Source organism: Otolemur garnettii, unplaced genomic scaffold (genome assembly GCF_000181295.1).
Source record: "Otolemur garnettii isolate 467f Iridium unplaced genomic scaffold, OtoGar3 scaffold00005, whole genome shotgun sequence".
Classification (NCBI taxonomy): domain Eukaryota; kingdom Metazoa; phylum Chordata; class Mammalia; order Primates; family Galagidae; genus Otolemur; species Otolemur garnettii.
The window spans coordinates 1,464,997-1,489,576 of record NW_003852400.1 but is presented as its reverse complement, the minus strand read 5'-3'; the positions used below and the strand labels follow the sequence as shown (position 1 = coordinate 1,489,576).

At 33.2% G+C, this 24,580-nt stretch overlaps 2 protein-coding genes across 2 annotated transcripts in view; one reads left to right on the top strand and one right to left on the bottom strand.

Moving 5' to 3' along the window:
* COG5 (component of oligomeric golgi complex 5) overlaps positions 1 to 24,580 on the bottom strand; it is a 313,042-nt gene that overhangs the window by 220,195 nt on the left and 68,267 nt on the right. The window lies entirely within an intron of this gene.
* GPR22 (G protein-coupled receptor 22) lies at positions 10,824 to 12,160 on the top strand. Its single transcript, XM_003782591.3, has one exon. The coding sequence runs from the start codon at positions 10,839 to 10,841 to the stop codon at positions 12,138 to 12,140; it is 1,302 nt and encodes a 433-aa protein (XP_003782639.1). The 5' UTR covers positions 10,824 to 10,838; the 3' UTR covers positions 12,141 to 12,160.

The window sequence follows — 24,580 nt, the reverse complement described above, 5'->3', positions numbered from 1 at the left end:
CAGGGTCTCACTCTGTCACCCAGGCTAGAGTACACTGGTGTGATCACAGATTGCTGCAGTCTTTAACTCCTAAGCTTAAGTGATCCTCTTGCCTCAGCCTCCCAAGTAGTTGATACCACAGGCACACACCACCAACCCTAGTTAATTTCTTTTATTTTTTGTAGAGATGGGGTCTCACTATGTTGCCGAGGCTGGTCTTGAACTCCTGGGCTCAAGTGATCCTCCTACCCTCATCTCCCAAAGTGCTAGGATTGCAAGCATGAGCCACCATTGCCTGGTCAGGTATTTCATTTTACCAAGAACTTAGCATTAGGCAAATAGCAATCCTCCTTTTCAAAAGAGATGTACTTGGTAGCTGGGTCAGGCAGGTGGCACTGCTGTACTGGGAAATGGCCTGAGTTCTCCAACAGCTACCAAGCCTTTAACCAAAACTGTGATTTTCTTTTCTTTCTTCCAGGGATAATTCCTTCCTTCATTCTTTGTTTTATTTTATTTTTTTGCTGGATCTCCAAGGTAAAAGACAAGGATATCACCTCTATGCAGCAGCCAAGGAATGGAAGAGTCTCCTCTGGATCTATAAGCACTCAACAATTTAAGAACATAAAAATCAAAAGAAGCCAAAACAATAATACACTGAAAGGGCCCAGAGGCTCCACCTACATTTTAGCCTTTTTGAACTTGAGTGTTTTTTCCCCTAGGGAAACACAGACCTAGGAAGTCAGCACATGCATAAAAGGGACTATAGCCACAGCTGCCAGGAGACTATTATTTCCTGAAAAGCAGCGTGGGGAGTCCAGGGTAGCATGGGAGGCTAACCTGCAGAGGAGGGCTGTGGTGGTAGAACAGCCTTTTTCTCCTTTGGCTCCCCACTCCAGGGTGGTGCCACTTCTTCCCTGGCATATTCCAAGCTCCTAGGCCTCTGGTTCTCTTAATTTGCCCCTATGCATGCTGTTACAGCTCCACCCTACAGCCCTCAGTACCTTCAGCCTCCCTTACCACCTACTAAGCTTTTTCCCCACATGACCACGTGGGAGGGTGACTTAGTCAACTCTAGTCAAGAGAGCTAGAAGTTTCAATTCCTTTCCCTCCTGGGGTTTCCCACCATACTTGGCTTTATCTTAAGCAGCTGAGCACAGAGCAGCTACAGACTCTGCACTTACGTTCAATTTCAAGTGGCTGCCCATCTGGACTTTACAAATGAATTTATATTTTATCTACCCAAAGCTTTACATCCTCATTGTTGACACATTTTAATTCAGCCCTGGAAAGCCCTTGATTAGGGAGCTACCACCATACTGCCTTTTGCCTTAGAGCACAAAGGCTTCCTACCTCCTTAATGTAATAAAGTTCTTTCCTCCTCCAGCCTAGAGAGTGAGCAACAACCAAAGCACCATTCCAGCAGCTTCATTCAATTCTCTCTCTCACTAATTGGCCTAAAAACATTCATTAACAGGTAGCTGACCGTTACTCTCCACTAATATCCCAAGAGCATTTGCTACTCCTATCCCCTAAACCAGTCCACAAATGCCTTGCCTGTCCTTCCTCTTTGAAGAAGTCACATCCCTGTCAACATTGTATCCCTGTCACCAAAAGTGTCAAAAATTATTAAAGATCTAGGACTTGACACTACTTATGGGCTATAAAGCTTGCTTGTTACTTTTTCATGGATACTAGCAGAACATAAGAAGATGCTCAGGTGAGAGACAAAATACTTTACTCCCCATAACACAACAAGCAGCATGAATATCACTTCAGTGACACTTTCTCATGCTCCTCTACGTCCCTGGCAGAGGGACCTAGATGGATACTCTGTATAATGTGGGTTTCCATCACATATAAGTAACACTGAGCTTGGAGAATATGTCATTCTTATAAAAAGAAGAAGCAAAGTTCTTTCTCTGGAGTCATTACTTCATGCCTCAAGGTTGCTAGCTAAAAATACAACCTGAGAAATGGAACAAAAAGTATTCTTGACATATCCAACAAGAATATTTAGGGATGCTCAGGACTTATAATGGGGTGCTTTTCTCAACATCTTCCAACACATTCCTACTTAACTTCATACTAGAGGACCTAGGCAATATAAGAAAGCAAGAAAATAAATAAGTCACACATGATTCAGGAATAATTGTCTCTGTTTGAACATTGTCTATACAGAAAATATCATGGAATTCACACACAAAAAAAGCTCCCAAGACTAATATATGAGTTTAGTAAAGTTGTAGTATATAAGTTCAATATAAAAAAATCATAGTCATATATACTAACAATTAAAAATTGGAATTTTTTTAAAATTAGGTGCTACTTAACTTGCACCAAAGAAATGAAATGATATAAATCTAACACAATATGTATAGGACTTACAAGCTAAAAACTATAAGATAATGATAAATAAATCAAGCCCTAAAAAAAAAGAGACTATGTCCATAAGTTAGAAGACTTTATATTAATATGTCAGTTCTCCCCAAACAGATGTAAACATTCTCTGAAAAACAATACAACTTTTTGTAGCTATTATAACCCTTAATGGAGAGTAGAAGGTAGCAATAACTGAAGATAACTGCTGAGTATATCTGACAAAGTCACCAGTGATCATAGTCTCTAAGAAATATTAACATGTATTCATTTTCCCAAATGGATGAACCAAATGTCATCACGGATGTTACTTAGCCTACAGTGAGACTTCAGCCTATAGAACTCTACCACTATCTGGTAGACTTCCTACAAAAGCATTATGGACCCAACTAGTATCTATAATAGACCACTAAATCATAGACAGTCATTCAGCTATGTCTCTCATCAGAGCATAAAACTCATAACAGAACCAAAAAAAGGAACTTGATAGCTTTGATAGCTTTGTTAAATACATAATCCAGTTAATCAAACTGACTTGGTTTCAGGGTACAAAATTAATTTGATTCTGCATACTAACTTAGAGTAGAGCATTATACAAAAAAAAGGAAGCAACAGAAAAAGAAACCAATGAGAAGTGGGTGGAAGCACAAACATAGCTATTTATGTAATTCTCTGATTAAGAATATAAGAAAAAAATCAATGAAATCCATAATATTTAAGAATGCAAAAAGAGATGTTAAGAGTCAAAACAGCCAGAAAACTGGGGTGCAGGTAATAGTTTGAAAAAGGCTCCAAGGTAGACATGCCAACAGTACAACACAGGTAATAGTCACAGCATCCAAAATCTAAATTTGGATGAGAAAATGTAAAGAAATGCCATGTATTTTATAATATATGTGATACTGGCAATTGACTTAAAAATATATAGTATAAAACATAAAAATAAAAAATTTTAAATGTCCCACTTATATGAAGGAGATAAGGATGGAAAAGAACGGCTTATGGAATTTTCAGTCTGCTAGGCATATGCCATTCTGATGCATATGCTTGATCCAATATAATCTGTTTTCAACTATTCTCTTAAAGAAAATAAATTACCAATGTTGTTGACGCTTTACTACCTTGGCTTCTCCCCGACTTGATAGAAGTGTCAGCAGATGGTCCACTGCTATTTTTCTATTAAAACGTTGTTTTGAAAGAAATTTAAAGTTGAGAAGCCAAAGGAAATTTCTGAATTGGCTTTCAATTGAAATAATCCTTTCTGCCATGGTCTCCAGCACCAAAGAGAGTTTACCACTTATTACGTTAAGTATCCACTGACAAAGCACTCTTGAAACAATACAATTTAAAAAATTGGCTGGGCGAGGTGGTTCATGCCTGTAATCCTAACTCTGGGAGGCTGAGGAGGGTGGATTGCTTGAGCTCATGAGACCAGCCTGAACAAAAGCAAGATTCTGTCTCTACTAAAAATAGAAAAACTGAGGCAAGAGGATCACTTGAGCCCAAGAGTTGGAGGTTGTCGTGAGCTATGATGGCATAGCACTCTACCCAGGGCGACAGCTTGAGACTCTGTCTCAAAAAATAAATAAATGGGTAAAAAGTAATTTTCAATAATTAGAAACTGCCTTTGCATATATACTTTGCAAATTTTTTTCAAAGCACTTTCAGTTATGGTTAATTCCAATATCAGTTGACTTTTTTACTTACAAAGTCAAGCAAATTATCAAAAATGTAGCATCAAAACTAGCCACAAGCAGGATAATAATGATTTGATATGAACAGTGCAATGTAAATATAACAATAAATTACTCTATTACAGTCACAGTTGTCTAAACTCAAGATGACAAACACTTAAAAAACAAAGACTTCTTATATCAGGAATTTTAGGAATTAAAACATATAATGCAATCAAAATTTTTCTAACTAAAAAGAAAAGCACAACTTTTGAAAAAGGATTTCAATTGAGCTGTATTTTGGGCTTAGGTTCACATATGCTGGTTAGTTCTCAGGAAAGCCAAATTGTTTTCTCATATTATTAATTAATTAAATAAAAATTTAATGTATAAAATTATTTTATAAAACAAAATTTGGTTTTAAATCACCTATTGTAGCATGTTTTAAAATTAGTATCCCATATGAATACAAAATATATTAAATACATGAGTGTGAAAATGTGTTACTATGGAAACAAGAATCTTTGAAAACTCTGACATACATATAATTTGATATTAATTTATTTCATGAAAATAATATAATCTGGTTCTCAATCCAGTGGCTTAGATATTTGTATATTTGTTAAAAACAGAAGAATTTAGGATTACCCTGTTAAGATTTCAGAGAACTTTGTAATCACCAAGCCAATTTGTGGTTTTTAAAAAGAAAGAAAATTATACTAAGCATTGTATATAATAAAAAAAAACTGCTGTTTGTGATATTTAACATACCCTTTAGGACAAATTATTTGTACAGACAATAAAGACAAATGTCCATACTTGAGCTTTTTTGCTACTATTATTGCTTACAGAGACCCCATATTTTATTTTTACAAAATAATATGAATAGAACTTAAAAACATTGTCTCATAAAGAGTTATACAGCACAAAAATATACTTTAAGAAAAACATCAAGCTATACTGTGACCCAAAGAAATATGGACTTGCCCAAAATTACATACCTAGGAAGCTGCAACTAAACCCAGATCATCCAATTCTATGTCTAAGTACCTTCTTTTCTAAAGAGATAAAGCCATCTACCTAGAGTAGGATAAGGTTTATGGAATTCCAACACTGCCTCTGCTAACTTTTTGAAGTCAGTAAATTTCTCTGTGCCTTGGTTTCCTTGACTGTATGGAGCTATGCTGATGATAAACATAAGCCAATGCTTAAACACTTTGGCAGAAAAGTGTTATATGTATCTCCACCACATTAATAATTTCCTCATCACTGCCACAAGTTTCAATTGAAGCGAACATGTTTTCCAGGGTTTTAGTTTTAAGCTTAAAATAAGTATGTGTTTGTGAGCTATCTTTCAACATGGCTATCATTCTAACAAGATTCTTTTTCCCAACTTTCAAAATGCATAAATAATAGCACAAAATTTTCATTTTGGGCATTACCAAAGCCCTCCCACCCAAAGCCATGCACAATATTTTAGAAATTCACAACAAAATTTTCTACCACATTACTCTTAACTTCTATAGAAATACAACTAAAAACTCATATAGTAGTCAGCCCTTCCCCTATAAAGCTTAAATATTGCCAGTAGAAGATTATAAAAATGCATCTTCCTTTTCAAAATTATAAGAGAATAATTCTAATCACAAATAAAAAACTTAGCATACACTTTGAAAAAATGAAGATTACTAATATTCCTAAAATAATGGAAATGGGTGATGGATGATTAATATTCTACTAATTCAGTCACCTGCAATGTCTTCTATTTTGTCAAGAGATACAGAATCCAGCTACTATATATACTTAAGTCCAAAAAAAATTTACCCTCATTATTAATAGAAACTTATCTATAGGCAACTAAAATTAATAGAAAATTGCTTTTAAAATAATATTTTAGAGTCATTAGTTAAACCGTTATTTTTATTTTGAAAGCATATCTATCTTAAAAATAATTTAGCTTTATAACTTGTAAAGACATGTAACCTACTTTTTCCTTTACCACATATACTTACCAACAGCATCAGCATGCAGTTACATATAACATTTAAGAAGTAGCAATCCACTAAGCAACATGCCTAGGTCAGAAACAGAACTAGCCAATTCAAATAAAATATTACGGCAAATAATGAGTACACATCTATCAAATAAAAGGATTACCAGAGGAAAAGACCAAATAGTAATATCCAAAAGTAATACAAATGATTTAAGTTTTATATACTGAGATTATGCTGTAAGCAATACAATTTTAAACGAATATATTTTAGGGCATAATCACCTTAGATCCATCTGATTAATATTCTGAATGAATGAATACCTGAATGAATGAGTACTGAAGTCATGACAATGTTTGATACCTTGAGATGTTCACAACAATTTGGAATATACAGAGAAGATGACTTGAATACAAACAAACTAGTTGAAATTCAATGTGGCTCACAGTTAAGATGCAGTGGGTTTCTATTTGTAGAACAAAGAACCTCAACCAAAAACATATATGAGACTAAAATGTCCTCAAGTGTAATTATCAAGGCTTTAAAAAGAATATATACTTTTTATGATGTCTTTCTTTCTCCCCTACCTCCCTGAAATTTTTAATGTTTGGCATAAGTGACCAACAAACCAGAATAGAATATACATTTTTAAAATACTAATTTACACATATTCTATTTAAGAACAACATATAATCACTTATAAGTTTAGCCTTTTTTAAAAAGCATCCTTACATAAAACAGTAGGGGGGGGGAATCCCTGCTATACATATGAAACATAGTTTAAGCCCAATACAACTGACCAATCAAAATTAGTGAATGCACTGCATCTCTCTGCAGTGGAGAGAAGCGACAAGGTAGGCTGTCATTCTGCAAAAGCTGCCCAGAACAGGCTTTCCTCTGAAAAGCAGTGCCGTTCCTTTTTAGAAAGACTGACTCTAAATGTTGTCTCTGGAGACAAGAAGCCTTCAGTATGTTAAATTACTTTCATTATGTATTTTCAGATGCTTATTGATTCCACAGTAGGAAGAGTGAGAGACTGCAGCAGCCTCTAAGCAGCACTACATGTTCCATACATTAGCAGTACTGCTGAAACAATGGCACAGCACAGACACATATTTTCATTAAGGTCATTTTCGAAGAGATGTTTATGACCCTCTTCCCCCAGTCCTCTACTAACAAGTGAACAAAATGAATCAATCAAAACTGGAAACGCTTCAACTACATCAAGAATTTATCAAATCTTTAGCGGAGGTAAGATGTGTTCCTTATTATAGTATACAGCTGCTTTTGAACCGGCATAGTGGGGTAAAATTACTTTAAAATTTTTCAGCCTAAATTTTAAGTTTGTTTTAATTCTACTGATTGCTAAACATGTATTCTTAGATCTATTTCTTTTAAGACATGATATAATTTAAATGAAATTTTTTAGGATGCATTGTTAAATACAAAAAAAATTCTTTGTTAATTCAATATGAAGACATCAGCTTTTGAGTCAACTTCAGACATACAAATATTCTTAATGTAATCAGTACAGTTTTTCTCGGGTGCTCAAAAAATGCTTGTATTTCTTAAAAGAACAAGGCTTACTATTTAGCTGTTATTTATTACTTACTTTTATGTTAACTGTTACTGGGCATGTTTATTGAAGACATTTAATTTGCAGTTACATTTTTGTATTACCTTTTACATTTTGACTACATACTTCTTCAGTGGAAATTTATAGTGTCTTATCGTGGAATCTGTTTTAACCAGTTAAAATTCAAACCATGTGCTAACAATTAAGCAAAGTACAACATTTTTACAGAAAGAAATGTTGTTCAGTTTATTATAAAGAGGGAATGACAGTATGTTCAGTGCATGCTAACTGTTCATAATCTCTGAAAACACAGGTCAGCTTCTAAAATGCGAGCAGAAATTTTAAAAAACAGCTTTTCACTCACAGTTATATTTGAAATGTTTGCTCCAATTGTTAAATAAGATACAATCGTTATTAGGAAAGGGGAATCTTTTATTTAAAGACATTCTTAATTTTATGCATATAGCTGTGGTTCCAAAAATACAGCTTAATTATTTTTATAACAAATATTGTGTGGTTTTAAAATAAACTAAAGTAACTTTAATTAATTGGAAATTATTTAAAACCCTACTTCTTATCCATTTTTTTTTCTTTTCATAAGGGTCCACAGCAGCTAATTCAGTATTTACGAGTAATAATATGAAGAATGCAATTGACAGAGCATCTCCCTAGCTGTCTGAACCACGAACTGCAAGATATTCCTATAATACACGATCTTAAGACATTAAGGAGTTAAACCCAGGGAATAAATCTACATTACTGTTGGAATATAACAGACAGCATCCTAAGAAGATACCACACAAAATAACCACAAAAAGAAAAACAATACAACCATAAAAGCCTGAAAACAAAATGGTGAGCATTTTTAAAGAAGTTGTTTATACTTTAACATATCAGAATTGTGGAAGCTACTGATTCTTGAAGAAATAATGAAACATGAATTTCCAAAAGGAAAATGACATACTTTACCAGCTAGCAAAATGAAGCTTTAACAAGTGTTTTCTGCACTAGATATTCAGATATTCTTATCAATTGATATGTAGTAATGGATTTTTCCATCTGAGTTTTATGACCAATTATGTATCCTCTTCTAATGAAAACAAACCAAATTAAGTAGCAGATGGTTTTTATCAAAAGAACATGGACTGGATTTATAATATAAAGCAAGTTATGGGATTGAGAAATCATTTCAAAATGATGAGGACTGCTATAGAAACAGATTTAAAATTGTAACAAAAGGATGTCTAAATATATTTTAGAAGCTAGAAACCTTATGTTTCCTTTTTTGTTTTCACATATTCTGGAAAATAAAGAGACTCTCTCATATATTCCCTCAAAGGGAAACATGATTCCTGTCATTTGAGGAAGTTTCTCTTGGTCGTGGCTTTTTAAGGCAAAACAAACCCAAATATGTACTGCTTTTTAAAAATCTATCAGCCAACTAAATCTCATAATTCATGCAGTTGAAGTATTGGAGAGAAAATGAGAGAATTCCTACAAGACATGAAATAAAACACAGCTACTTCACTGCTGTCAGGTAAAAATTCATGTCAAAATCTGTTAATGACCTCATGTATCAATTTATGAAAAACTGCCATAGTGAGCCAAAAGGCCGATAAAGGCAACAGCAAACAGGTAGGTCAGAAGATGCGTGCACCCCACCACACTATTTAACACTGACACAGGAGTCTGGCCCCACAGGAGATGCATTTTACTTAATGATCATCTAACTTGACATTTCTGGTTTATTTAATTACAAACCTAGCCGATGTGACATAAGACCTGATGTTTAATCTGTCAGTTCAGAAAATTGGCACACTTAAAATTTTCCATTTTTATAGGATTTAATGTTAGCTAAGACCTTCATTTAGTCAAGTATTTCTCTAGTTAGACTTTATATCAACTCCAAAGAAATGTTATCATTTGAGTTTCTAAAATACTATCCCCAAAATAACATGCATAAATAAAACTGTATTTTAAACTTGTCAAAGGTAACATCAAGTAAAGGTTAATATGAGTTCTAAAGATTATTAACTTTTATAATGTATGTTCGAATATGATTCTACAGTTGAAATGCTATACTTGAAATGTAAAATATAGTTGGTTGTATGATTGCATATTTTAAACTGTATATATTGATTACTGATAATTTAGCCCAGAACATCGGACATTCTTTTTATAAATTACTCTAAACCTCTATAAATTAAAATATAGATTTGCATGAATTAGCAAAAGAGTTTGCTTTTTTAATTTTCTTCAAAATTATACTATGCATGATGTATATACAAAAGGTTTCACAAGTAATGTGTAACTTTAAAGGCTTCCTCAAAAAATGGGCTTCACATATTCTTGCCCCCTAAAATTTCATCTTTTACTTTAAAAACTCAGTTTAAACAAATAAAATCAACTGATATTATTCTTTTAAACTACTTCAAAAATGGCTATTTGTTAATATGATATTTAATTTCAATTTTCTCCTTCCACAATATACAAGAGGGTGTGGTCAGAAAATAAATCATGAAGGGGTGATTAATGCTCTTTTACCAGCTTTGTGGTTTTTCACGTTAGCATAAAGTTCCTTTTCTTCTAATTTTTATGTGTTTGCCAATTGTAAAATTCTGTGAACATTTTAACTGTGATATATGAAATACTTATCATTTGCTATTGCTATAATAAATAACTTCAAATATCCCCAATAACACTACAAACTTCCGAATATGAAATTCAATATCAAACTAGTACTCTGTACCATTAATCATTTGAAATGAACATTTGTCCTGTTCATTTGCAATCTCATAGGAATAATTACACCAGAGCTCATTATGCTAGAGCACATTAAAATATCATTTATTTCTTACCTACTCTAAAATACTGGGTCAAAATTAGTTTTATATACTGGGTAGTTTTATTACATAAAAATATACTTTACCTCAATGAGCTTGAAAAACTCAAATGAGGAAGGAATACCCTTTAGTATATTAAATAATTTTGCATTAAAGGGGGGAAATCCCCCACAGAGTTATTTCTACAAAAGGAAAACAGTTGTCATTTACATCAAAACAATACAACCTTAATGTTTTTTAATTCTAAATTTTCCATTAATAGTTTATAAATTAAACTCAGTACAGACTAAAAAGTTTTTTTTAACAAGGAACACATGGTTTATACGTCATTTAAATTGCCAAATATCAAATAGTTTATTCTATTTCACTTTCTAGGGGAAAAACCAACTGCTCCAAAAGAATGTGTTTTTCTCCCATTCTGGAAATCAACATGCAGTCTGAATCTAACATTACAGTGCGAGATGACATTGACGACATCAACACCAATATGTACCAACCACTATCATACCCATTAAGCTTTCAAGTGTCTCTCACCGGATTTCTTATGTTAGAAATTGTGTTGGGACTTGGCAGCAACCTCACCGTATTGGTACTTTACTGCATGAAATCCAACTTAATCAACTCTGTCAGTAACATTATTACAATGAATCTTCATGTACTTGATGTAATAATTTGTGTGGGATGTATTCCTCTAACTATAGTTATCCTTCTGCTTTCACTGGAGAGTAACACTGCTCTCATCTGCTGTTTCCACGAGGCTTGTGTATCTTTTGCAAGTGTCTCAACAGCAATCAACGTTTTTGCTATCACTTTGGACAGATATGACATCTCTGTGAAACCTGCAAACCGAATTCTGACAATGGGCAGAGCTGTAATGTTAATGACATCTATTTGGATTTTTTCTTTTTTCTCTTTCCTGATTCCTTTTATTGAGGTAAATTTTTTCAGTCTTCAAAGTGGAACTACGTGGGAAAACAGGACACTTTTATGTGTCAGTACAAATGAATACTACACTGAACTGGGAATGTATTATCACCTGCTAGTACAGATCCCAATATTCTTTTTCACTGTTGTAGTAATGTTAATCACATACACCAAAATACTTCAAGCCCTTAATATTCGAATAGGAACAAGATTTTCAACAGGGCAGAAGAAGAAAACAAGAAAGAAAAAGACAATTTCTTTAACCACACAACATGAGACTACAGACATGTCACAAAGCAGTGGTGGGAGAAATGTGGTCTTTGGTGTAAGAACTTCAGTTTCTGTAATAATTGCCCTCCGGCGAGCTGTGAAACGACACCGTGAACGACGAGAAAGACAAAAAAGAGTCTTCAAAATGTCTCTATTGATTATTTCTACATTTCTTCTCTGCTGGACACCAATTTCTGTTTTAAATACCACTATTTTATGTTTAGGCCCAAGTGACCTTTTAGTAAAATTAAGATTGTGTTTTCTAGTCATGGCTTATGGAACAACTATATTTCACCCTCTATTATATGCATTCACTAGACAAAAGTTTCAAAAGGTCTTGAAAAGTAAAATGAAAAAGAGAGTTGTTTCCATAGTGGAAGCTGATCCCATGCCTAATAACGCTGTAATACACAACTCTTGGATAGATCCTAAAAGAAATAAAAAAATTACCTTTGAAGATAGTGAAATAAGAGAGAAATGTTTGGTACCACAGGTTGTCACAGACTAGGGAAAAGTCTAAGTTTCACCAAATCCACATTCAGATGAGTTTTAAATTTAACTTGTAAAAAAATGAAATTACTGCCAAATATAAGAAAAAAATTAAGTATTGGTTATGTTGTAAATTTTCAATGTGAATGTCAATTAGATTAGGTCATATATATTCAATTTCTTCATTACTTAATGTATTTGTTGCATGGCAGTTTGTTAAAGTAATATCATGTGTATATTTTGTCAATATTATGTCCATCAGCAGATACTCATGTAAGTCATATTTTCTAAAGAATAAATACATAGCCTTAAAACAGTGCATAACTTTAAAATGTAACTGACATAGGTATCCTTGCTTTCTTTTTTTATATAAAGGTATATTGTTTCTAAGCCACAAAATACAGATATATTTGTATGGTGATAACTGGAATAGGATTTTAACATAAAGCCAAAATTATAGACTCAAAACAATCAAAACAATCCAAGATTTTATGTACTAATATGCTATATTATGTTTCCTGGTATAGTATACTTACTATTATATTTGACATATCAAAAATAATGAACTATGTATGAAACTTTTCTTCCTTTTGAATGTAGAAATTATATTGTTTAACAGGATTCTAAAATCCATGAGCCAAAAAACAATCGTGTATATGCACACCAAGATAGGGAAACTTTAAAATGCAAGTTTACTACAAAAAATAATTGATTTTCTAAGATTAAGGCTAGTATGCCTATAATATACAAATGAACCTACAATAAAGGGAAGGAATAATACTAAAGCACCAGCCTCTTTCTTCCTTCCTTACTTTATTTGAATCTAAGCCAAATGCTCTGGGATTAATATAATAAATTGGTAAAACCCAGTACGTTAAAAGAAACCAAATTCTGAACTTTATTCAGCTCAGCCCTTTGAATAATATAAGTTACTATCCAAATCTAAATACCATGAAGGGGAAAAAGACTTTCTGTCATTGTAGAAAAGCCTAACAAAGCCAACTATTTCTTATTTTAGGTACATGACACTTTACAGTAATACAATTTACACAATGTTCCTACGCAATCATAGCTCCCAAGTATTTCAGAACAGAGCAGTTCTATTTCCACTCCAAAAATCATTAAAGCAACAATAAATCTTGTCACTTTTTCTACCCTACCATCTTTCTTTCCAGTCCTCAAGTCACTATGAAAAGCTATTAAATTACCAATCCTACCTATAGATTATAGGATTGAGAATCTCATATCAAACATTTTCCACTTATTACAATGTAATAATCTATCAATGAGTACTAATATCACTGTATCAGAAAATTAGCAGTAAGGTACTTAAAACAAAAATATATGTTATAGCATGTTAACTAGACGACTTTTATTCTGTTTTTTAACACTGTATTCACTAAGCCAAGTAGCAACTCATTTTTAGATAAAGAAATTACATCCAATAATTCAATGATACATCATTTTTATACAAATAAATGAGATTCATCCAATCTAGTTTGCTAAATGCCCTAATCCTTGAAGAAATAAACACCATGCAACAGCTCGAATTCACTGAGGTTACACGGCAAATTAAGTAGTGATTTACTTCTGATAAGAATGTTAACATATTGTCAAATCTTAGTAAAGGCCCACTTTCCTTCTGCCTTATTTTCTACTGTTTTATGGAAATAAATGCTTCAATTTAATAATATGTAGCATAAAGCAAGTAAGACATTTTTTGAAACCCTGAAGAGAAGAAATTAACACTTCATGCATAAAGGTATCAAGAAAATTTTCATTTGCTAAATATATTTGGCACAGCAATATATTTACTTAAAAAGGCTATATTCGTTTAAAAATAATATATTCATTTAAAAACTTAAAAATGAATTTTATACTTGGACTCCCAAGCATATATTAAAACTTTAATATATAGTTTTATAACATCAATAAAAATTAGACTATTTTTAGAGGTTTCATATTTTTTAAAAAAACAAGCCTTTATGTTTTAAACATTTTTACTCTCCAGGTTTATAAGCATGCCAAAGAACTATGCAAAAAAACAGAGATCTCTAATATATTTGCCTAACTTCCTTTCATGCCTTCTTGTCGTCTGTAATAAGAAATTAAACAAAATAAGAAATAAATGGCAAATATTATAACATTGCCCTTTAAACCGCTCTTATTGCTATACTTGACATTGGAGCAGACATTTAACAAGCATGTTTGCTCATCTGTAATGATCTTTCAAATATACAGAAGGGCACTAACTGATTTACAACAAAGAAAATTCATACCTACTATTAGCTTCTATTAATTTTTAAGTGCTAAGTAACATGTAATCTGTAAACTAAGATAATATTTATGTGTTAAAAATTCAGCTTTCAAAAACAGGTCACAAAAATACTTGTAATTACTGACCTCAGCTTAAGAATGAGAAGTTTAAATGATTTTTTTAATTAAATGTCTGTAAAAAAGATGAAATAAAATAAAAATATTTTTTATTTTCTTCATGATAGGCTTCACTCCAGTGTGCAAACTTTTCACTTTATTTCAAGTAAGTTTGCTTTAAAAAATATATATGCTAGTTTTTCCTGTTAAAATGAAAATCAAAAATGCAAAATCAAGAGAGATATGAGATCTTTCTTCAAACTGTATTTTTCCAACCATATGCTAAATCACAAACATACATATCAATTTCTATGTACTTAATTGCATCAAATCTTCAAAACAATAGAACTATTTTAAAAACCAAAAATGAGCTTAACAAGATATGAAAATTTTATTTGCTTTTCCAGATTTTTGTTGTTGTTAATTTGAGGAGGTTATTATTCTACCAATTATTGCCCAATAGATACTCAAACCTATTATGGAGACTAAATTTTGTATAACCATGCACTTTAAAAGTGACATTTATAATAATTCTGTACTTCTTACCTATGCTAAGTTAATTTTGGGCTATGTAGTCTATTTTTTCATCCCCTAAATAAAATACAGTAGTCTCCCTTATCTGTGGTTTTGCTTTCTGTGGTTTCAGTTACCCATGGTCAACAGTAGTCCAAAAATATTAAATGGAAAATTCTGGAAATAATTCATGAGTTTTAAATGGCTCTAGTTAAATTTATTTATAATTATTATATTTATTGTACCTAGTTTTGACTTATACTTTATCATAGGTATACTATGATATATGATGCATGATACATACACTATCCATGGTTATCGGCATCCACTGGAGGTCTTAGAATATAGTCTTACAGATGAAGGGAGGATTACTATATAGCAAAATCTCAGTTCTCTGGGAATTAAAAATCAGACTCCTCATTTAATTGAAATGAGACTTAAATGTAAAAAAAAGAGAAAGAAAAAAGGCCTTTAGTGGAGCTTTATTCCACAAAGTGTTTTAAGGCTACTTTCTGAAGTCAATAAAACTTTCACTTTTATTGCATTTGATAATTATACAACTAAGTAAACTTTATAATTCAATTAGCATTTATAATCTGACAGTTCAGAGGCATTATGGCAGATACTGTGAATTATATGAAATAGAAACATTAACCTCAAGAGCTTAAAATCTAGACTAAAGGTACTAAAAAAAAAAAAAAACCTAAAAATAAAGGCAGATGCAGTAATAAAACACCATAATAAAAGAGTAAAGTTCTTAATAGACTTAAGAAGGAAGGGATTATATTGAATTTAAGAACCGTATAAACAAAAGCACAGTTGAGGAAAGCTACTGTAGTATATTCCGAAAGGGCAAATTATGCCTTAAAGAAAAGTAATGCAGGAGTGAGCAGTTACCTAGAAAGTTAATTAGGGCCATAAGATAGAAGACCTTAAATTCTTCTGTGGAAATACGAGAAATGAGCTTTTAAAAAAATTAATAAAAGCAGCATGTAGACAGAATTGATTGGGTAAGACACAGCAGATGGGAAGCTATTCCCATCACCTTGACAGGTAGTGAAAAGCCTGGCAAAAAGTGACAGCAGTAACTCTGCACAGGAGTGTAGCAATGTGACAAGCAATAAGAAGACAGAATCAATAGGGTTTGCCAACTGACTAGAGAGACAACTAATATAAGAGATTGAAGAATTAAATATGATGGCCACAAGGAGGATTATAAAAAACTAGATTATCCTCAATGATCAAAGAATTATTTAATTACGCTCTACATAAAACACATAGAAACCAAGGGTTAAAATGAAACATTTTTAGGAAAGCAGAAAATTCAATAAAGTAAAATAAACATTACTTAAGAATGTCTAGTTATTGAAAGGTATTCAAAAATAAAATTTTAAATTGATGTTTGAAACTATCTACTTAATAGTTTTGCAACTAGTTTACTCCATTTTACCATTAAACACTTTCATTTTTAGTAATTTTTAATTATAAAAAATTGTAAACACATAATGAAAAGTACCAATGTATATGAAGTAAAAAATACAAGTATCATCCTTTGCTTTTATCCCCTAATAATATGAATATCTGCCCAACTCATTACATACATAGTTCCTGCATTCTTTGTTAACAACTACATAAAAATAATTTTAAGTTAAACATTTTAAAAATACATAGCAATGTTTCTAAAATATTAATAAAAAATCAAATAATTAAACCTTTTTCTACTGTGACTAAATAGCTTCAGACTATATTCCAAGATCACCTTGGAAAATACAAGCAAAGTAACTTGGCAACTGAAACAGGAATTTTTCTGAATGGAGCCAGGAAGCAAGGGGAAAGTATAAAATAAAGTATTTCTTTTGTTCCCTTCCACTGAATAAGATAAGAAATAAGAAATCTAAAGGAAACTTTTAGAGACTATATTCTTTACATCTCAGAGATGAGCAGTTATTTATCCTCCTGAGTGTAAGCCCCTCAACACCTGCAGTGAACTGAAAGAAAGGTAAACATTAGTTCAGTGATAATAAAAGAGGGAAAAAGCAGTTCAGGTGGTATCATAAAAGAGAAAAATGAGATAACAGAACCCAGATAAGGCTGGAAAAAAAGACTTAAAATACACAGAGAAGCTTAAGAAATACAAATAGAACACAAATTGTGCATTAGAGTTCACAGAAGAAAACTAATTTGAGACTGAGTTTTTCCAAAATGCATTCAGAACAATAAAAGACATCCCAGTTGACAGACTGGACATATTAGAAATATAATGACATATTTGCATCAAAAGAAATAAAATAAACATCAGAATTCTGCAACAATTCATAGATGTTTGGAACAGAGTGGTATTGAAATGTAGAAACAATAAAAATTTGGGCTCATCACTAATACATAAAGCCAATCACCTTTTAAGGAATATTCATTGATTTAGGCTGGGTGCCGCGGATCAGGTCTATAATCCTAGCACTCTGGGAGGCCAAAGCATATCCCTTGAACTCAGGAGTTCAAGACCAGCCTGAGCAAGAGTGAGACCTGGTCTCTACTAAAAATGGAAAAACTAGCCAGGCATCATGGTGGGTGCCTACAGTCCCAGCTACTCAGGAAGCTGAGACAATAGGATGGCTAAGAGTCTGAGTGTGCTATGAGCTAGGATGATGCAATGGCACACTACTCAGCGGGACAGAGTGAGACTCTGTCTCAAAAAAATAAAATAATATAATATATATGTATATATGTACATACACACACACACATATTCATTGATTCAAGAGAAAAAGAGCTGAGCAAACTTAATCACAATAATATTTCTCCCTTTGCTCATAATAACGTAACACGTGAAAGTAATCCTTAACTATTTCTGCCATTCTATTCACACATTTTGTACAGAACTCCATAAGCTGTATCCATAGCTTTCAAGCATGACAGCTTTGTACTTCCACCAGCAAGTGGCAAAAAGTGCTGTCATTCCTGTCACTGCCACCAATATCAACTCCCTGCTACTATCAAATGCTGAAGCCTGAAATAAGATTAAGGAGGGGAGCTGAGTCTGTCTGGGAGTGAGGTCATTTTCCTCACCTTGCTTCCATGAAAGTGATATGTCACATTTCTCTGAGAGGTATTAAGCAAGGCAGACTACCAAAGCACATCCACCAATTTTTCAGGATGAAAAGAAAAAGTGGCAAGAGAGGATGATAAGGTTATGGGGAAATTGCTTTCCCCTCTGACAGCTGTGGACATATTATACTCATAATACTACACAGACGCAAAATTTAAAAATTTTAATTTAACGTACGGTTTTGAAATGCTAATGCTAACAATGAGAGCTCTGATCACAATAAATGTAGACTCTAGGAGCAAGAAGTAAATATGCAACTGCAGGGAGATATTTTATATTTATATTTGGTATAAACTTTTTCAATCAACCAGTAATATTATACACAGTCCCATATGCTATATACTATACGTTGAGTATATTGATTTAGTATGTTGATCTGGTAGAGAAGAAGCAAGGATATATATTTCACTCTAAATATTACTAATGCATTAAGACAAGTTGAAATGTAAAAGATCAAATTTACATACTCTACATTTTAACAGTTTTTTCCCCATTTCTTTTTTTTTTATTATTAAATTTTGGATTAGTGTGAGAGTACAGACAACTAGGTTACATTGTCTGCCTTTGTTAGGAACAGCCCAAGTTGTAGTTGTGTCTCTCACCAGATGTGCCATATACCCTTACATTGTTAGGTGAAGTCACACCAATCCCCCACCGTTCCCTCAATCCCAATTCTTTAAGAAAAGTCTTTATCTTTTCTTTTGCTATTCAATTTTTTCAAACTAGCATTTCTTACAAACAACAAAATGCTAGCAAACTATAGCTGCCTAACTTTATAAAACTACCTTAAATTTGCACAATAATAGTAAGATTAATTTAACCTTTTATATTTCCCCAAAAGTATTAAACATATTAATCATACACATACTAATTGATCGGTAAATATTAGTAGACTTGAAAGTGAACAATTATTGAAGTTCTGACTCCACTGCTGTATTTAGTTTAGAAGAGTGTTTCCCAAAATGCCGTCCATCTACGTATCAGAGTACTTTGCAGTGCTTATTTAAAATGCCCAGTCCAGGTCCTACCTCTGACTTGCTGAATCAGAATCTAGGGGTCGCAGCCCTGTAATATCTGTTTTAGTGAGTATTCTTGGGTGATTTATGTTTTGCTAAAGTTTAACAACTACTCCTTTAGATATCAGAAGATAGATTATCAAGGTGATATTCAGGTAAAAAATAAAAGGTAGAAAAGTAGCTCTTAATTCAAACCATACTGCCTTCTTAGAGAAGAAATTTAACTTACTTAATTTAACTAATTAAATTTTATTTGGAATATACATACTATAATTCAGCAAGATATTAGCTTCCTAAGGACTAAAATTTGTAGTAACTCAAGTTAGGTGGAGGTCTGAATCAAACATTTTTGTCAATCTACTGTTATGTCTTTTGTGCTATCAACACAATTTAAGAAATAGTTGGCCATTATTTGATAATTTTATGATATTCTTTAATTTATTATAAATTCCTATTATGGCTTATAACACTTTGAGTATCATTGATATTTAAATACAGCACTGCAGAAATACTACTCTAGGAACATTTTTCATTAACCCTTTCACTAAGAATTTTTTCCAACAGTACTGATATTCTCTTCTGTTATATAACTCTTTTGCTTTTTAGCATTTTCATTGGTTAAATTGTTAAAACACAGAGCCACAAGACTGTACTGAGCTATAATGCCTCCACTGCACTCCTGCCTAAATGACAAAGCAAGACACTGTCAATTTAAAAAAAAAAAAAAAAGAATGAACCTATAAAAACTTTGCATTATTAAAAATGGGATGCTAGCAAATAGACCTTAAAGGAATAAAGAGAACAGTTCAGATGATTGGATATAGCCACCTTATAAAGAAACATTTGCCAAATAATATATTCCAGACAAACAATGACTTTCGTATAGGGTTTCCTGGAGTCTCAGAATTCCTCTAATAGAATGCAAAATATCATAAGTGTGTGTCTATATATTTTTTTTCCTGGAGCAAAGATTTACAAATTCAGTGAAATCCTCCAAAGAGTGTGCAACCCAAAACTAAGACAAAAACTGTCAGTGTCACAAAGAAATAAAGGCAACACAATTGGTAAATGTTATATATAATTTTATTTATTTATATCACAGCTTATTCTAAAGAGAATATAAGAGAACTTTAGCTTAAAACAATTTATCACTATGTTGCCTAGATAGACTTCAAATTCCTGGGCTCAAGTTACCCTCTCACCTTAGCCTCCTGCATCACTGTGACTACAGGTGCATGGCACCATACCTGGCTAATTTATTTTTTTATTTTTCAGAAAAAAAATATCACTATGTTGCCCATGCTGGGGTGGCAGCGGTTTTTCACAGGTGCAAGCATTAAGACAATACAGGGCCAAGCAATCCTCCCATCTCAGCCACCAGAGTAGCTGGGACTACAAATGAATGACACCACATCCAGCAAGATTATTTTATTTTGATTTTTTTTTAATTATTGGGGATTCATTGAGGGTACACAGAACCAGGTTACACTGGTTGCTCTTGTTAATAAAGACCCTCTTATATTTGTGTCCTGCCCCCAGAAGGTGCACCACAACCCTTGACTCTCCCTCCCTCCTCCTTTTTTTGGAGACAAAGTCTCACTATGTTGCTCTTGGCAGAGTGCCATGCTATCATAGCTCACTGCAACCTCAAGGTCTTGGGCTCAAACGATTCTCTTGCCTCAGCCTCCCAAGTAGCTGGGACTATAGGTGCCACCACAATGTCCGGCTATTTTGTTGTTGTTGTCATTGTCGTTTAGCAGGCCTGGGCCTGGTTCAAACCCACCAGCCCTGGTGCATGTGGCCAGGGCCCTAACCACTGAGCTATGGGCACCAAGCCCAGCAAGACAACTTTAAATAGCATAGAATTTTAGATAACATTCAACTAAATGAGAAAATAAGTAATAAAAAAAAAAGAGCAAGGAGGATGAGAGGATAAAAAAATACTTTAAAATCTGATAGAAAATGAAAATCTAAAATGCTTATCATAAGTCAAGTATCCTTGTAAAACTAAGCCATAACTTGTTCACTGTTGATTATATGACTCAGCACTGGTAAGATTAAAAACCTCCCACCTCCTCAGTAGAAGTATAAATTATTCTTGGTACTAAGACCAAGAGTAATGTCCTTGGTGGGTCTTCTCAGAAAATATATAATATGTAAACAACATTTTCCATATTTATCTTTTAGCTATAAAAGATACCCTAAGTCTCATATGGCTGTTTGTTATATATATCCCTTAATGTATTAAAAATGGCCACATCAATCTTACAGAAAAGGCAACAAGCAGTCTCAAATGGCTGATGACTATAATTTTCCTCAATGTACAACAATGGCAACAGACTAAAGGGAAATTTAGTTAATAAAAAACCTATATGGGGATGAATAATATAATGTTATCCAGATATAAAACCATCTATAACTTGTTTAATCCAAAGTTACATTCTAAAATATTAAAGCTGTGGATTGCAACCATTTTATAACACACCTAAGTGTTTCCAATCAGACTAGATGGAAAAGGGAGGGTAGCACTTCCAAGAGATGAGACAAGTATTCTTTAAAAAGGCCCCTAGCTGACCTGATGAACTTACTCCTGTCCTTCCCCTGTTCCTCCAGCCTTCAGGGATTCACTAATTACGAGAAATGCATGAACTAATAGCCTTCAGAAGTATCTCCCAGAAATATTCTCTCAGCAAAATTCTAGAAAAAATAATTGGCAGAGAAATTCTTAAGTGCAGATGACAAACTTGAATAGCCACTGGAGCTGAGGGGAAGACGAACATCTAGAAAATGCTATCCCACTTTCCTCAGAGGTCACTATCTGCAAATTCTGAAATGATAAGCTAAAGAATTAAATTTTCTTTTACTAATTTTAAGAAAAATCTGTCTGAAATTTCTGATTCTCATTAGTGTATCCTCCTACTAATAATTCAAATATACAGTCAGAGTAGATACAATAACAGCTCAAAGACTGTGTTCTGAACTACATGATAAAAGACTGAAGATAAATATTTTATCACTTATTAAATACAAAATAAGATGTAAGAAGTTGTTACTTTTTTTTAAAATATGCTTGTTTATTATAAGGGATATAAGTCAGGCACAACCAAATGGAAGAGATGCATAGGGCAAAGTAAAGGGGATGTACATGGAGCTCCCACATCCTCTCCAAGTGCCCCAGCCTCCCTGCATAGAAGGTGCTACTTTTAAATAAGTATTCGTCTATCAGTACCATTAATATCAACAAATACGCTTACTGATTTTACAACCTAACTTTTCAAACTACATAAATGTTTCTAAAAGCTTAACGAACAACATATGTCACAGGATCTAACAGGTGGATTCACATATGCCCAGACTAAATAGTAATCATTTAGTCTAGTTACTATAGTATACTAGTGTGTTATCTGGTAAGCACTAAAAAAAAAAAAAAAAAAAATTATAAAAGCACTTTTAAATGGCCCATTATGACAGCACTTAGTCCTCTCTTATGCCAAATTTGAACGTTTCATAAAATGTTTGGATTGTGTTTGCTTACAAAAGCAGTAGAGATAAGATAAATATGCCGACATCAGTATCACAAGGCAAAATATAAGGAGAGTACAAGCAAAGAGCAACAGGGCTCAAAGGAGAAGGAGCACATACCTGGAAAAGCTGTAGAAAGGAAATGGCATTTGAAATGAACTTTGAATGAGGGATAAGACTGGCTAATGGCATCAGGGCATGAACAGCTCATTAGGCAGAGACACAAGCCTGGCAATGACACAGAAGTAAGAAAACAAAGTCTCTAGACCAGGGAACAATTCAGTTTGGCCAGTATGCTCTATACAAACGTGAGATAAAAGGTGAAAAATTAGCCATAATTGAGCAGCGCCCAGAGCTCAGTGGGTAGGCCACCAGCCACGGACACCGAGGCTGGTGGTTTCGAACCTGCCGCAGGACAGCTAAAACAATGACAACTGCAACAACAAAAAATAGCCAGGTGTTGTGGCGGGTGCCTATAGTCACAGCTACTTGGGAGGGTGAGGTAAGAGAATGGCATAAGCCCAAGAGTTTGAGGTTGCTGTAAGCTGTGATGCCACAGCACTATACCTAGGGCAACAACTTGAGGCTCTATCTCAAAAAAAAAAAAGAAAAGAAAAGAAAAGAAAAAAGAAAAAAAACAGAAAAGAAAATTAGTTATATTCATATTGTCAGGCAAAAACATTTGTAATTTAATCCCATGGTCTACTGAAAGTCTTTCTTGATTTGACAGCATGAAAGTGTATCTAAAAAACATATTTTCACTTTCTATATCTATCATCATAGTTTAGGCCCTCAACACTTAGACCACTGCGAGGTGAAGAAATCAAATGAGAGGCTAGCAATCTCTCACAACTTCCATTTTCCTCTTCCTAAAGTATAATTCTGCTCATTTTAGTACCCTCATCACAGATCTTCAATCAGGTACTCTTCCCTGAGACTTAAAATACAACATAATATTTAATAGAAAATAATTCAAAATTAATATTATAATAATGTCTTCATATTTTGCAAATGTAGAATAAACCCTGTAAGTGACCCAAAGACAACAGTCTTGAAAAAGGACCAGTGGAAAATGAATATGACTCTATCTTCCTGTTGAAAATTACAAAAAAGAAAACAATGAAAACATCTAACTGCAAATAGAAGTAAAAAATAACCAAAATTCAACAACAATTTTAATTCCAAGATGAAAAAAAGGAAAATTAGTCTTTGCGCCCGTAGCACAGTGTTTACAGCGCCAGCCACATGCACCAAGGCTGGCAGGTTCAAGCCCGGACCAGGCCTGCTAAACAACAATGGCAATTCCAACAAAAAAATAGCCAGGGGTTGTGGAGGGTGCCTATAGTCCCAGCTACTTGGGAGACTGAGGCAAGAGAACTGCTTAAGCCAAAGAGTTTGAGGTTGCTGTGAGCTGTGACACCATGGCACTCTACAAGGGTGTCAAAGTGAGACTCTTTCAAAAAAAAGGAAAATTAGAATAGACAAACTGAAATACAATAGAAAATTCATGAAAGACTCACGCAAATATAAGAATATATTATGAAACAATGGGATATTTCAAAATAGTGGTGATATGAATTATTCATTAAATAGTATTAGGAAAATAATTAAATAATGTCAGAACAGAGTTGAATGCTTACCCATTCTCAGGGTCAGTGAGTTGCACAACTCCAGGAAGTTCAGTTCGCATTACATTCCACGTGAAAACAAATGGCATTGCCTAGAGTGTAAGAGTGGTTGCTATGTGTGTAAGTTATACCAAAATAAATTGCAGATGGATAAATATAAAACCATAAAAATATCTGGAGAATATTTCTGTAATACTGTAGTGAGGAACCAAAGTAATCTATTATTAAGTAAAAGATTAACAAGAATGACTGCAGCTGGGCATGGTGGCTCATGCCTATAAATCCTAGCACTCTGGGAGGC